This window comes from Beta vulgaris, chromosome 3 (genome assembly GCF_026745355.1).
Source record: "Beta vulgaris subsp. vulgaris cultivar EL10 chromosome 3, EL10.2, whole genome shotgun sequence".
Classification (NCBI taxonomy): Eukaryota; Viridiplantae; Streptophyta; class Magnoliopsida; order Caryophyllales; family Amaranthaceae; genus Beta; species Beta vulgaris.
In genome coordinates, this window is record NC_079204.1 from 49,561,931 (window position 1) to 49,578,112 (window position 16,182).

General features: G+C 34.7%; 2 protein-coding genes and 1 non-coding gene across 3 annotated transcripts; all 3 read left to right on the plus strand.

Moving 5' to 3' along the window:
- The first annotated feature begins 871 nt into the window (after positions 1-871).
- Positions 872-981, plus strand: LOC125496168 (small nucleolar RNA R71). The gene has a single exon (XR_007272869.1). It is a non-coding gene; the product is annotated as a small nucleolar RNA R71 (small nucleolar RNA).
- Positions 982-10,228: 9,247 nt separating this feature from the next.
- LOC109134632 (putative disease resistance protein RGA3) lies at positions 10,229-12,375 on the plus strand. The gene has a single exon (XM_019248673.2). The coding sequence runs from the start codon at positions 11,211-11,213 to the stop codon at positions 12,372-12,374; it is 1,164 nt and encodes a 387-aa protein (XP_019104218.1). The 5' UTR covers positions 10,229-11,210; the 3' UTR covers position 12,375.
- A 167-nt stretch (positions 12,376-12,542) lies between these two features.
- On the plus strand, positions 12,543-14,771 carry LOC104889270 (disease resistance protein RGA2-like). The gene has a single exon (XM_019248672.2). It carries the CDS (start codon positions 12,543-12,545, stop codon positions 14,769-14,771), a length of 2,229 nt encoding a protein of 742 aa, XP_019104217.2.
- The last annotated feature ends 1,411 nt before the right edge of the window (positions 14,772-16,182 follow it).

A 16,182-nucleotide genomic window follows, 5' to 3' on the forward strand; every position in this document is an offset into this window, starting at 1 on the left:
GGCTTTAATGGAGCTTTCTGAACCTCTTCAGTAATGTCGTCTTTATCAACCTTCAATCATGTCACAATATGCTTCATTGGTTCTTCTAAAGTCTTTTCACACCTCAACGTGATTGCACTTACATTGTGATGCTTCTTAGGATTTTGTTATGGCAGCCTGGAAATTGTGGAGGTGTCTTCTGAAGCTGGGCTACCTGTTGAGTCACATGTGACATTTGTTGGGCTAGCTGTGCAATCTGGGTGTCAACTATCTTGTTGTGAGAATCAATTCTATCAAACTTCTTATTCGTTTCCTCAGAGATTGCTAAGAGTCTTTCTAGCAAGGAATCGGGATACAACTTTTGAGAAGGTTCTTGAAACGGTGGACCTTGTTGTCTCTGCTAAAACCTAGGGGGTTGGAATTGCGTAGTGCTTGAGGTTGATTATTGCTTCAAAAGAAGCTCTCATGATTCCTCCAACTAGGATTGGAATGAAGTATTTGAGTAAGGATCATTTCTAGGTCTAACATCACCATACACAGCGTTGACTTGCTCTTGTTCCATAATACTCATATCTGGAGACATGAAATTTGCATTGTTCCCTTGGAAAGCATTCATCTCGGCATTAGCACCAACTGATATATTCTTGATTTGTTGAGACAAAGCATCAACCTTACTAGAGAGTGAAGTTATTGCATCGACCTCATACTTGCCGCCCTTGTTAGATGTAGATCGTTCATTAGACCAATGGTAGTTATTGGCGGCCATCTCCTCGAGCAATACCTTGGCTTGAGCAGTTGTCTTACCCATGAGAGCACCTCCGGCTGCAGCATAGAAATTCGAACCTCGTGAGCCAACCCATTATAGAATGTTTGGATAAGGAGCCATGTTGGGATCTCATGATGAGGACACTGCCTTTGTAAATCCTTGTACCTTTCCCAAGCTTGATTCATAGAGTGATTCACCATCCAATTGAGTAAAGGATGTGATGACATTGTGCAGCTTGGCGGTCTTTCCTGGAGGAAAGTACTTCTGACATAAAGCAGTGGCTAATTCATTCCAACTTGTGAACTTGTTCGCTTCATGACTCTTCAACCATTCTTTTGCTCTATCCCGCAAGGAATAAGGGAACAAGCGGAGGCGAAGAGCTTCATCGGCGGCCCCATTAATCTTCACAGTGACACATTTCTCAAGAAAAGAATTAATATGTTCATTGGGGGTTCTCTATAGGACTGCCACTAAACTGATCTTGTTGAATGAAATGGATCAGTTGGATTTTGATCTCAAAGTTTTTGGCCTCTACATTAGGCCTGCAATGCTAGATGTAGATGTGACATCTGGCATATTATACTCTCGAAGAGGACAAGCCATTGGTTCTCTCCAAATATTTTCCTTCTCCCTTCTTCTTCTCTCGGCGTTGAGTCTCCTAGATGTGGCTTCTATCTCGGGATCAAAGACCACGTGATCTATAGATCGCGATCGCCTGCGGATTCGAAAAAAACTAGTGAAGAAATGAACAAGAAACAAGGTAGCAGGTGTAATCTATTAAATCTATAATCAAAATAATTCTAATCCGTAGTCTCCCCGGCAACAGCGCAAAAAACTTGTTAGGATTTTGTTTTAATACTACAAGTGTACGCTGTTGTAGCACATACGGGTCAAACTCAGGGAGGTGCAAGATTAACCACTGATTGATTTTAGATCACAAAATAGTTACACAATCTGGAAATGAGGAATAATCTATAAACTAAAGGCTAAACTAATGACAAAATATGACAAACTATATGAATATGATAATTTCAGCACTAAGATTAAGCATCACCACTAATATGAATTTGATCAAACTACAACTCACATTCCAGTTATTCAATTATAGCTTAGGCGAGATTGACATTCACTAGTAGAAAAAGGTCGATTTGTGTCGGACCTGGGACCCCTATTTGCGTCGGACATGGGTCCGACGGCACAGGTCTCGACGCAGATGACCTATAATTGATCTGCGTCGTATGCGAAAACGACGCAGATTATTTAGCTATTTGCGTCGCACGTTGTATACGGTGCGACGCAGATGGCTTTCCCAACCCAACAAAGAAGGGGAATTTGCGTCGCACATAGCCGAAGGTGCGACGCAAATCACTCATCTGCGTCGCGCCCTTGGCTATGTGCGACGCATATGGATCATTTTTTTTAAAAAAAAAAGTACGATTTGCGTCGGATTTTGGGCCACATCCGACGCAAATGGTTCATTTTTCAAAAAAAAAAACAAAAAATCAATTCACCATTAACTCTCACCGGCTTTTTCATATATACCAGAATCAAACCCAACATTTGCAAATATGGCAAATCTAACACAAAAAACGAAATACAAAGAATGAAATACACAAGCCAATAATGTTTGAAATATATACAAGCAAATCTAACACAAAATAACGAAATAAAAAAAGCCCTGAAGCGAAATAAAGTAAAACGAAATGAAAAAAATCAGATCTAATACAAAAAATATAGGAAAAAACGATATACAATAAACGAAATACAAAAAGAACCTAGACTCAAAATACAAATAAAACGAAATGAAAAAAAAAAAATTGAACCCAGAAATAAAAATTAGATCTAACACGAACCCTAAAAATTCACGTCCACGCCTTCAATCTTCACCGACGAGAGAGATTCCGATGAGTTCTTCAATCTTCTTGTCGACATTGTTGATTTTGGATCTGATCTTGAAAAATGGCAAAAAAACGAAGAGATTTACCGGAGTTGGAGGAGAGAGAATGAGAGAAGAAAATCATTATTCACCGGAAAATTGAACGTGTCTCCTCCTTTGTGTCACCGGAAAATCGCTGAGAATTCAGTTATTGGTGTTCTTTTCAACGGAAAATTGCACGCGTCTCCTCCTTTGTGTCACCGGAAAATTCGGTTGATGAGAGTTGAGAGAGAGTTGAAATGACATATGAGAGTTGGGAGAGAGTTCCGAGAGTTGAGAGAGAATTGAAGGCGAACGGATTTGAGAGAATTGAAGGCGAAAACGGCTGAGGCACGGATACTAAGAGTGGGAGAAGGAGAGGGTGAGAGTGAGAGAAAGACAGGGATGATGAAACTGAGAGAAATTTTAGGGTTTGAGGGAGATGAAAGTGAGAGAGAAAGAGACGCTAGTTTGAGAAAAGGATGAGGGTGACGGTGAGAGAGAAATTTTAGGGTTTGAGACATTTTAAGGCAGACGCGTTAGTTATATGATGAAGACATTGTGATGTGCGTCGCCTGCTCCATAGGTGCGACGCACATTAGCAATGTGCGTCCACATGCTCCGTAGGTGCGACGCACATTGGTCCAAAAATCTCTCAGCAGGAGCGCGGTATATGCGTCGCACTCTCCTCACATGCGACGCACATTGTTAATTTGCGTCGCATGTGAGGAGGGTGTGACGCATATACCGCGCACATGCTGGAGAGATTTTTGTGATTTGCGTCGCACAGCTTCCCACATGCGACGCAAATCCCAATTGTGCGTCGTTTTCGTTTCTATGCGACGCAATTGAGGGGATGCAAATCGTCCTTTTTCTACTAGTGATTCCCTTATGACTCAGTAATAAAGCACAGCTGCGAACAGAAACTAAAAACTCGGTCATTCCTCAATACCTAGAACTCACTTTCGTGATAGCAAAAGGCCTAACTAATATACATGTCTCCTATTTTCATGGCTTACACACATAATTAGAAGCATTAAGAACCAATGCCAAATAATTCCCAACTAGTTTTTAACCCGTGCAAAAATTGCACGGGAGCCATATTTGTATGTGATATTATATTTGTCAGACAAAAAGAGACATGTTATTAATGTCTTCAACATTTTTGTTTAATGAGATTGATTTAATCAAATTGAATTGACAACACATTCTGAAAAAAAAAAAAAAAACAATTGCACTTTATCTATACATAAAAAATAAGGTCAATTACAACTCAATACACAATTCAAACATTTTGAAAAACTTCCATATAAACCACACTGGTTGTAACAGATGAGTTGCCATGATCTTTATTATATATTAAGATTTTCAAACCTTGTTTGCTTGTAACTCTTCAAACAACGTCATGCAACAGTCTGTGTCTGAATACATAACCCAAGCTTTAAAAAATAGGTAACTTTCGGCCATAAAAGGGTCAATTTACTTATACAAAGCTGACTTGTTTAACGTTAAAAGTTGTCTTTTACTCCCTCCGTCCCTTAATAGAGTGCCCATTTCTCCAATGCACGTTTGCCAATGCACGTTTTGTATCGTTAATATCTTTAATTTCATATTAGTAAAAATTATAAAAGTTTGATTTTCTTAATGTACGCAATGAGACGAATCAAACAAGATCTCACATGACTATGTTTTTTCTTATATATTAGAAATATTTTTTGAGGGCTTTCTTTACCTTTGAATAGTGTCCAAAAAAGAAATGGGCGCTCTATTAAGGGACGGAGGGAGTATATAAAAGTAACCCATTTTAAACTAAAAAGTGACCCATTTGGACTTGAAAGTGACTTATTTTGACCAAAAGTAAAATAGTTTGATATAAACTTATTGTACACTGAATGCACATAATAGTAATTGAATATAAAACCTACTAATCCTAATACTTTTATCATCCACCACTTCGTTATACAACCTCGATTCTGTATTTTTTTTCCTCTTCTTCTTCCTCTTCCTATATCTCTTTTCTCATTCTCTATCTTCCCTTGAAAATTGCCAAAGCAACATGAGTAACGTAGAAGTTATAGGTTTTTATTATTATGTTCTAATGAACTTATTCTCATAAAATTTCTAAGTTGTAGTACGTACCTATGTTCGATTTTGAAATATTAAGTTAGTGTTAAACTACTAATTAAAATTGCAAAAAAAGAAGACCTCCTCGTTGTGGAAATTCTATGGATGTCATGCCAAAGGTGCATGATGTGATAATATATCCCTACCAAGTGCGCTAATTTCCTGGAGAAAAATCAATTGAGTACTTAAGGTTGCATCCACATTATGATCGATCTTGGTAATGCCAAAAACCCCACCCATGGTTCTTGTAGAAGTGATGATTTAGAAGTTAAAAACAGAGAAGATAAATTCATATTACTTTAGAAAGATAATTCCAAAATATTTTTTTTATCTATATAAGCATATCCACCTACAACTTTCGTAAAGCCTAAAAGGTCTAATTTGTGAATAGGAAATCAGTTATGAGGGTTTCATATACTCTAAGCTTTGGTTTCTTTTTTTGAAGTGGAGGTTTCAAATATTCAGCTAATAGGATAATACATCTGCTATTGTGCATGTTCTATATTTTTTGATCATATATGATGGTATCTTGAAATATTAAAGGGAGATATAGTCATCCATATGCCCACCCATCACTCGTGGCAAGTACAAAATAAAAAACCATCCCTTTTCCACTACCCGCTTCTATATCAGTACCTTCTGATACCCAACCCACCACCTATCTTGTCCTCCAAAAGATTCACTTTACATGCTAAAACATCCACCTCATTTATTTTAATTAACTTTAAGTAAAAGTAACTATATATGTGTACTCCATCACTTTTGAGCCGCGTATATAATGTAGAAGTGTTATTAAAAAAATTATACGGGCCATATAAATTATTATAAATATAAAGTAGAACCTGGTACATACAATTGCAGATTATCTATTTAGCAAGTAATTTTGATTATAAGATAATATTATAAATATAGATGATATGTTGTTTAACACAATTTTTTTTACAATAATTATACTAATACATTAAATTCATTTCAAATATACTCCCTCCGTTTCCTAAAGATCTTCCCTCTTTCCATTTAAGGGTGTTTCCAAAAGATCTTCCCTCTTTTGCTTTATTCCTTATTTGGCAAAACAAATTTCCCTATTTACCCTCTCATGTCACTATCATATGGTCCACCATTATATTATTAATTCAATTTTACTCCCTTTCTCTCTCCTAATACTTTAACCCCTTTTTATTTGTTTATTTATCTTAACCCCTTTCTCTCTCCTACTTTACTCACACCATGCCCCACACAAATTGATTTTCCTTGGTATCTGTAAGAACAGTAAGTGGGAAGATCTTTAAGAAACGGAGGGAGTATTGTTTTATAGTTCCTCCGTTTCTTTTAACTTGCAACGGTTTTACTTTTACACTATTCATAAACTCTAATTAGTTTATCTTTGGTGATTTATAGTTGACGAAAAACATATTCATGTGTAATTTTGTTATGCTATGACTTGGTAAGCTCAAACATCTAATTGTATTCAAGAACTTTGGCGAGTAGATTTCGTGCATTCCCAAGTTGCCTTCTTCTTTAGAAATTGAATTTGAACTCATATAAACTTTTATTCTCCCCCGATTCAAATCCGCGCAATTTGCACGAAAAAATTTCTATTTCATAAATTTAAGATTTAAGATTTTTTTTTTCTATAATCATGGTCTAACTTGTGATTTGATGTTTTTTAATTGTATATTAAATATACATTAAAATTGGCTTATGACCCATGTGTTGAGCTACTGATTTAGTTAATGCCATGGTGGATCAATGAACCACAATTTTTTTTTAAAAGTTAATAAAAAAAGTACGGATAAAGTACTTCACAAAATCAGAATTTTACATTATCCACTTTGAAATATAAATTTTTGTTTATTTAATTAAAGGGAGGTAAAATCTTTTTAATCTATTACAATTTGGATAACATTAATCAAATAAACTCCTTTTCTTTTAGTTTGAAATTGAAGTATGGATTATGATAACATTAGTTAGGTTTCAACTTTTCATATTTATTAACTTTAATGAACTTGTAATGAGCCTTCAGTTTTAGACTACACTCAGACAATAATCAAAATATACAACAAATTTAATTATATTGTCCTTATAAATTCACCCTACTTAGATGACTAAAATAACAAATCTAAAATTTTTCTATGTCATTATTGTTAGGGTGAGCAATATATAATCTCATGTATAAAGTTTTATGAAAATTAAAGAATTATCTCAATGTTATATGTTTTCCATCATCTCTGTAAAAGCCTTTTTTGTCTGTCATTAAAAAAGGCTAAAAGTCTGGGTAAAATGCGGCTTATTAATACCCGTAATTTATGATATTTATATATATATGGCCAAAAATCCAGCGAAAAGTATAAGGATATATAAAAAATTGATTTTGCTTTTTAATTAAAGAATGCAAATGTTATAAGAATCCAAAATCAATTATCTGCCACACATAAAAGAGATGCATTAGTAGTAGCATAATACATGAAGTATAGGATTATAACTATCGAATTGAATCATGGATAAATTCATATATCATGGCATATTTTTAGGGGCTGTGATTTGGGATGCAAAATTCAACTCTAATTATTGAATCTCAGCGGCTGCCATGATTGAAGCAAATGGTAAAAAAAAAAATAATAAATTACCGAATTTAGGAGATTTTAATTGATTGATCATCTTATTGAATGGAAAAGTTTAAAAAGGAATGTGTGACACACTTTTGGATTAAAGGGAAGAATGACACATCAGCATGTTCAACCATCATATGACACATGGCATTCAAATTCTTGGAGGAATTGATTAAAGATGACAAATGGCGTTGATAGCCTAAATTGATGACAACTAAGCTTATTTTTCTAGGTTTATATATATATATATATATATATATATATATATATATATATATATATATATATATATATATATATATATATATAATATATATATATATATATATTCTAGTTCTCACTTATTTTCATGGGAGAATTCAAATCAATAACAAGATTATCTAAATTAAGACCCAACTTTAGTTGATGAACTCAATTATAAAAATAACAATTTGACATCGAACAAATATTTCTAATTTCAACTCCAACTTTCATTGATAATATAAAACTATGGCTAAATCAAGATACACAATGATGATGTTTGTAATATTAGAGTTATTTGATATAATCTGCACTTATGTCATCTTATCTTATCTAGACTTATCTTATCTTATCTTATTTGAACAAATTTTATCTTCTTTGCACTTCTATTCTAAAATAAGGTAAAAACAATTGAGACGTACAATTCAGATATACTACGAGTTAATGGTACGGCGATTTCATTTACATGGGTGATTTTTTTAGAGGAAAAGTTAGGGGGTACTCCATCTGTCTCATAATATAGTGCTTGTTTTTTTCACACGGTCTTTATGACGGGCTTTGACCTTCGATATCTTCAATTCCATATTAATAAAAAAGAATATAAAAAGTTGATAATACGAAACAACATATCGAGGTGAATATAACAAGATACTACATGAGTATGTTTTCTTGTATATATTAATGAGAATGTTTGGTCAAAGAATTTAAAATTTGTTCCACCTAAAATTAGTTTATGCTTTATACTCACTAACAACCCAAATGCATTGTTTGAGTCCAATCCAAAATCACCTTTTGGTCAGTTTTTCTATGATATAGTTGATTCTCTGACATAGTCTGTTTTCGTATAATGTAGTCGATTTTCTTTTTCTAATATAGTCATATTTTTTGGGAAATTCTCAATGGTAACCCTTTGATTATGGTTATACTTAGAGATGGCAGTGGATAATGGACCCTACCCGAATCCGTGGATTCAGATCCATTTTTGACGGATCTGGATCCTCAAATTTTGGACCCTATGGATCCGGGTAGGATCTGGATTCTCCTTAAAAAAACGGATCTGGACCGGATCCTAAATTATTACCCAGATCCAGATCCGTTTACCCATTTTTATAATATTATTATAATTTAATATTATATTTTGATAATGTCATAATATTAGTTAGTACATGTAAAACGGATTTTCGTTTTAATTTCGAATCATTATTTTAATTAATGTGTGATTTTTGTGCAAATTTACAGGATAATTAAGTTCGATAATTGGGATGATAACTAATCTACGATAATTGAATACTTGTAAGTAGTTGCAATGGTTATTTTTCAAAAATTAAATGTATTTTTTGGTTGATATTAGATAACTTTATCATTTAAAATCTTTAACTATTGTGAAAATTATGTTAGTTTGAAGACAATAGGCAAGGATCTGTTTTGGATCCGTTTAGGACCCGGATCCATATGATCCATACGGATCTGGATCTGGATCCTCATTTTTATTACCCAGTGGATCCGGGTAGGATATGGATCCTTGCCTAAAAAACGGATCTGGATCTGGATCTTAGAGGACCCTGTCTAGATCATACCCATTGCCATCTCTAGTTATGCTTGAGAAAGTGGTACTAATAGTCATTTATCGTTATAAAGAGTTGGCGAGAGTGTTGTTATTAAACTAATTAAGATTCTTTAGACTAGAAAGACATAATTTCCTTAGAAAAAAAAACTAATTTTTTTTCTTTCATTGAAACCTATTTAATTCACATATTTAGAAAGAGATGAATGAGAATGTATTTTTTAAAGGAAAGTTATGTCTATTTACAATTTAAAATACTTAGTTTGAAAACCGCTCTTTTAGCAATTGTATATAATGAAATATTGTTAACAATACCACTTTTTCAAGTATAATCATAAATACGAGGTTACCATTGAGAATTGAAATTAAATTTGAAAATCAAAGATAAAAAGTTAGAACTCGAGGTTATCATTAAAAAAAATTCTCATTTTTTTTTTAAAAAAAAACTAATATACTGCCTCCGTCCTTTATTAGTTTACCCCTTTTGACTTTTCACATTTATCGATGTAAAACTTTGAGTAATAATATCTCTAATTATGTATTTGTAAAAATTATAAAAATTTAATATTTCAAAACTACATATTGAGACGAATCAAACAATATCGCACATGATTATATTTTCCTTACCTATAAAGTACAAATAATGGTCAAAGTAATAAAGTACAAATAATGGTCAAAGTAATAAAGATAAATAGTATTATAAGTCAAAGTGGGTAATCTAATAAAAGATGGAGGTAGTATGTAGTATTTTGTGTGATAAATTCCGTCTCGATCCAGTAAACTATTGTCAACCCGATTCCCCCTTGGAATTCCCCTTTCAGCAAAACCTGCCACCGTGGCCACTCCTAGCACCTCCACTAGACCACCCGTCATCTCCACCACCATCAACTCTGTTGAGAACAAACCCATTTATTCTCTTTTTCTTTTTCCCCTCTCATTTCAACCTCTCTTGTTTTCTTCCTTACCTAACATTCTTACTCTTCGTCTAATTGTGTACCAACTTGCTGCTTCAATCTTTCATTAGGTATTAACTTTTCCTTTTCTTTTGTTTTCTTTGGATGTTTGGTAAATGAAATTTGGATTGTTCTTAGCATTTCTTTTATAGGTTTTGTCTAATTTCCCGAAATGATCTGAGTTTTGTCATTTTGACTATTAAATTTCTGTTCTTGCTGTTGCATTCGAATCCACAATTTCGGATCGTATGTTTACTGGGATTTGAATGTCTTGTGTTTTTCTCTTTTGGGGTTAAGTTCTTTTCATATAAACTACTTCCTCTGTTTCTTTTTACTTGCAACAGTTTGACTTTCATGCTTAATTACCGATAAATAAAAATTATAAAAAGTATATATTCAAAAAATATATATTCAGACGAATTTAACAAATAACCAAACATAAATTAGGTAAAGTTGGTGAATAATGTAAAAGTTAAACTGTTGCAAGTAAAAAGAAATGGAGGAACTAGTTAGTAATAATAAAAAGTTCAGGTAGTTATCACTTATTTGAATAAAGACGACTTTATAGAATCATATCATATTCTATTCATAGAATCATAGGTTGAAAGTTGAAAGTTTGGGGTGTGCTTATATTGTTAAGTAAATTTTCCTGTATAATTTAAAGCCATAGTAGTAGTCAAGTAGAAGTACTTTATTCTAAGCATGCTGCAGAGTGCACATTGCCTGAGATGCCACCGAGTATTCTCACACTTCCCCCGCATATTGAGCTAGTGAATATCAGTTTCTCACATGGCGTATCAATTACTTACCGGGGATGCCGCTAAAGTGCACTCACACTTCCACCGTATTTGGAGCTAGTTGTTGGTATCACGTTGCGCATCGATCATTTACCCTTAATAACACTTAATTATAGAGTACTTAGGATTATAAATTTGAAGGGATTAGCCATCAGTTCATTACCAGTACTCACAAAATACTGCATTGCCACATCAAACACTCATCACCATTCACCAACCATCCTTTTGCTCCTAATTACCTTGCTTACCTTTGAAACATTACGATGGCAGAGCTTGGACTTGCAGTTGTTCAAACACTCTTTGCAGCGCTGCAATGTTCTGAGCTCAAAGAGATTTGCTCCAAATTGAATTACAAATCTCAACTGGAAGACCTTGAGAAAACTGTCACAGCCATCAAAAATGTGCTTCTTGATGCAGACTCCATATTGGAGCTCTCCAATGAAGCACGCGGCTACATTGAGGATCTCAAGGATGTTGTTTATGATGCTGATGATTTGTTCGATGAGTTTCTAACTCGCATTGGGTTGAAGCAGATTAGGGTGATCGGGAGCAAAAGGCATCATGAAATTATTGAGAAGGTACGCTGCTTCTTTTCTCCTAATAATCAAGCTAGTCAAGCTTACAAAATGTGTCGTCAGGTTGAGAAGATCAGGAAGAAGTTAGACGCCATTGTTGATAATCGTAAATTTTCACTTAACGTTAATACTAAGTCTATTTCTAAGAGAAGGAAGGGAAGTTGTGCTTATGTTGATGTGAAGGATATTATTGGGAGAGATGATGAAAAGAAGGACATTTTAGATAAGTTGTTAGATTCAAATCATCAAGATGTTTGTTTCTTGACCATAGTAGGTGTCGGAGGCTTAGGAAAAACTGCCCTTGCGCAGCTTGTGTTTAACGATGAAAAGATGATTGAGTTTGCAAACTTAAGATTTTGGGTTTGTGTGTCTGATCAAGAGAAGCAACAATTTGACGTGAAAACAATCCTCTGTAAGATTCTAGAATCAGTTACGGGTCAAAGATTTGTTGATTTTGATGGTTATACAATGCAAATAGTGATAGAACAATTTCGACTGAAATTAGGAGGAAAGAAATACTTACTTGTTCTTGATGATGTGTGGAATGAGAATCGTGAGAAGTGGGTTGGTTTACAAAATTTATTAATGTTAGGTCAGAGAGGGAGTAGGGTTATAGTAACCACACGCTCAGAAATGACAGCAAGAATTATAGGGGATGGGAATATTTATAAATTAGGAGGTTTATCCCGAGAAAATTCATGGAACTTATTTGAGATGGCAGCATTTCACAAAGGGGATCATCAACAAAAACATTATTCTGAATTTGTAGAGATTGGGAGTAAGATTGTTGGAAAATGTTATAATATTCCGCTTGCTATTAAGGTTGTCGGCAGTCTTCTATATGGTCGATAAATTACTGAATGGAGGTCATTTGAGGAGAGCGGTTTAGCAGACATTGGTAATGGTGATAATGAGATTATGTCTGTTTTAAAACTCAGTTATCATAATCTTGAACCCTCATTAAAGAGTTGTTTTACATATTGTGCTGTGTTTCCCAAAGATTTTGAAATCAAGAGAACAATGTTGATTAGTCTTTGGATTGCACAAGGATACATTGTGCCATTGAATGGAGGCCAAAGCATAGAAGATGCGGCAGAGGAGCACTTTTTGATTTTATTACGAAGATGTTTCTTTCAAGATGTAAAGAAGGATAAATATGATGATGCTAAGTCAGTTCAAATCCATGACTTGATGCACGATGTTGCGCAAGAAGTGGGAGGGAAAGAAATTCAAGTGCTGAATTCTGTTGCAGACCATAACTTTGGAGATAAAATTCGGCATGTGCATTATATTAGTAACAAATGTCCGGAAAGATCTTTTAGAAAGACTAAAATCCGTTCATATATCGATGAAAATCGGTATAAGCCAAAATCTTGGGGTATACCAGTAGGAAATTGGATATGTCTAAGGGTGTTGCACTTGCGATATTTAGGTGGTGATAGCTCACTTGATTCAATAGGTAACTTGCTACATTTAAGGTATCTTAATCTCTCTAGTAGTTTTTTTGAGGCCCTCCCTGGTTCAGTTACTAAGATACATAACCTACAGACATTAGATTTATCATATTGCATAAATTTGAAAGAGTTGCCGCATGATTTCAGTAAGCTACATAATCTGCAAACATTAAATTTGAGGAACAGCAATTTGAGAGAGTTGCCACATGATTTTAGCAAGCTACATAATCTGCAAACGTTAATTTTAGCGTTGTGCAAAAATTTGAAAGAATGGCCACGTGATTTTGGCAAATTGGTAAAGCTTAAGCACTTGGATATATCTGTTTCGGGGGTGACCTATATGCCTTCCGGCATGCTTGGGTTGACTAGCGTTAGAGTGCTAACTGATTTTGTCGTCGGTAGAAGATTAACTGAGAAACAATACGGCGACGAGCTCAAAGATCTAAAATCCCTCACCAACCTAACAGGTGGCATCAAGATTCATGTCGATGAAAATTATAGAAGTATAGAAGGCTTGAATGACATGAGAGGAGGTTATCTGAGTAATATTGAACATCTCAAGAAGGTTTTCTTTCGCATTACTCAAAAGAATAACCCTGAAGCTGTGTGGGTAAAGTTAGAGCCACATCCAAATCTTAAGAAATTATACTTAAGGTTTTATAGTGGTACAACAATTCCACTGTGGGGTAAATCAGAGTGGACAGTCTCCCTCCCCCATCTTGTCAAGATCCACATTGATTCTTGTGAGAAGTTGCAGCATATGCCATCATTTAGTAAACTACCTAAATTGAAATCACTGAAACTTTTGGATTTGTATATGTTGGAGTACGTGGAGAACCCAAACGACGGTAGCAACTATGCAGAAGCAGATTCTACAACAATATTCTTTCCTTCCCTCGAATCTCTTCAAATCCAAGGTCTTAAAAAGTTGAAAGGATGGTGGACTGAAGAAGGGTTGGTTGATGTTGATTACTGCTTCAGGAGACGATTAGGATTTTCCCGTCTTTCTGAATTGGAAATCGATATGTGCCCTAACCTGGCATCATTTCCTCCTTGTCCAATGGTGAAAAAATTGCGTTTCAGGGAAACCAATAAAGCGTCACAAATACTCAAGATGATTATGGGTAAAGAAAATGATATTGTTGCAAAGACTTGTTCACCAGATGATGTCCAAGTACAGGAGATCACAGGTGTGGGTTATCATGCATCATGTCTCACTACCCTCTGCATATTAGGCGATAGTGAGCTGGAGAATTTATCAGAGATCGAGGAGATATTTGAGAGCTGTGCGTCTTCCCTGCAAAGCCTTAAAATTGTTGAATTCAACCTTCTCAATCAACTTTCTGGAGGGTTGGAGCATCTCACAGCATTGAAATCGCTCTCTCTTATTGGCATGGATCAATTGAACTTCTCAGAAGACGATGACGAGGACAACGTGATGCAGCCTTGGAAATCCTTGCATCAGAGCCTCCATAGTCTACAGTTTACTAAACTGAACAATATGACAAGTCTTCCCAAGGGCATGCAGTATTTAACCTCCCTGCAAACCCTCAATCTTGAATATTGTGTGAATTTAAAAGCCCTGCCAGAAAGTATTAGCTGCTTATCATCTCTTCGAGCCCTCACCATCCGAAGTTGCAATGCTCTCAAATCACTTCCAGAAGCAATATGCAACCTCACCTCCCTCCAATCTCTTCATGTAGCTGGTAATCGGAGACTACGACAAAGATATAGAAAACCAAATGGGATGGACTGGCCCAAAATTCAACACATCCCTGACCTTCAAGTATTGTGATTTTCGTTAGAAACTTGGTAGTCTGTTCATCCCCAAGATTTCCAATAAATTTTTCTATACTTTGAAACTACTGTTCGCAGTCTTCAATTTTATAATTCACTGGCAAACTGGCAAAGTAGCTTGTAAGATTATTTTAAGGTTAGTTACTTTCTGTACTTCTACTTCCATTAGTTTAGTGGTTGGCTAGCCATGGAAGTAAGCAAGACATTCCTTCTGCCACTTGTATAATGATTTTACGTTATTCTTCACTTTGGCTCTATGCTTGTATGCAATGTTACTTCGACACCTTCAGTTACCTCAAAAACGGGGTGTCGTGTCGTGTTGTGTCGGACACTGACAATTTACTTGGATACTTCACTTAAAACTAAAAACTTGACTTTTTCTACAAAATAGTCAAGTCGGACACTTGGACACTCGTATCGAGTAGACACTCAATCCGTGTCTGAGTAACATTATGGATGAAAAGATTTAACTTGGTCATAATCATGTAATATTAGTTACTAATATTCCTTCTTTAAGAATTGCTAACTTCAGTGTCCTCGAATATGAAGCTATACCTATTTTTTGACAGATTTGGAAGTTTGTTCTAAACTACTCTATCATTATTCGTTGTACAAACCTCTCATCTAAATAGGAGGCTTTTTGTTTCATGTAACGAACAGAAACGAGAACTGATAAATTCTTCATTGATTGAGATTGGTTTGGTGCCAATTGGTAGTACGTCGTACTATCGTTTCATAGGCCTAAAATAATTATACTTGTACAACAAACATTGATCCCATAAAGTCGCAACTTGTTACTTCTTTTTTTCATTATACAACCATTTTCGGATAATCCAACTTGAAATATCGGATAGGGGAAAATGCAAATCAAATTCGATCCAAAAAAATTAGATAATCGAAATTTCGAATCAAATATTCGGAAAACTAAACAATTGAATTTTTCAAAGAAAAAGTGCACAAAATAAGTCTTGGATCATCGGATATTTGGTCATGAAACCTACTATTTAGGGATATCCGGACTTGAAAACATATTTTTAGATATTTCAGATTGGATATCCACAAATATTTGAAAAAATCGAAAAAATCACTATGTTATGGATATTTTTAGATATCCGAAATTTAAAATTTCTGATCGCATCCAAATCTGAAATTTTTCGGACATCTATTCCGAAATATCCAAAACTTAAAAATTTGCATGGCATATTTGATTTATTGGATCGGATATTTATGCACACCCCTAATTTTACAGCTTTAAGAATACTTGTTGGGCCTCAGCCCAATGCCCCGAATAGCAACTTCTTTTATCTTACTTCTATAATATTAACACATGCATCCAATGGTTTTAAAACTAGTTCACACCTACCAAAAAAAAAAAAACTAGGTCACACAAACAAAAAGAGGCATGCTTG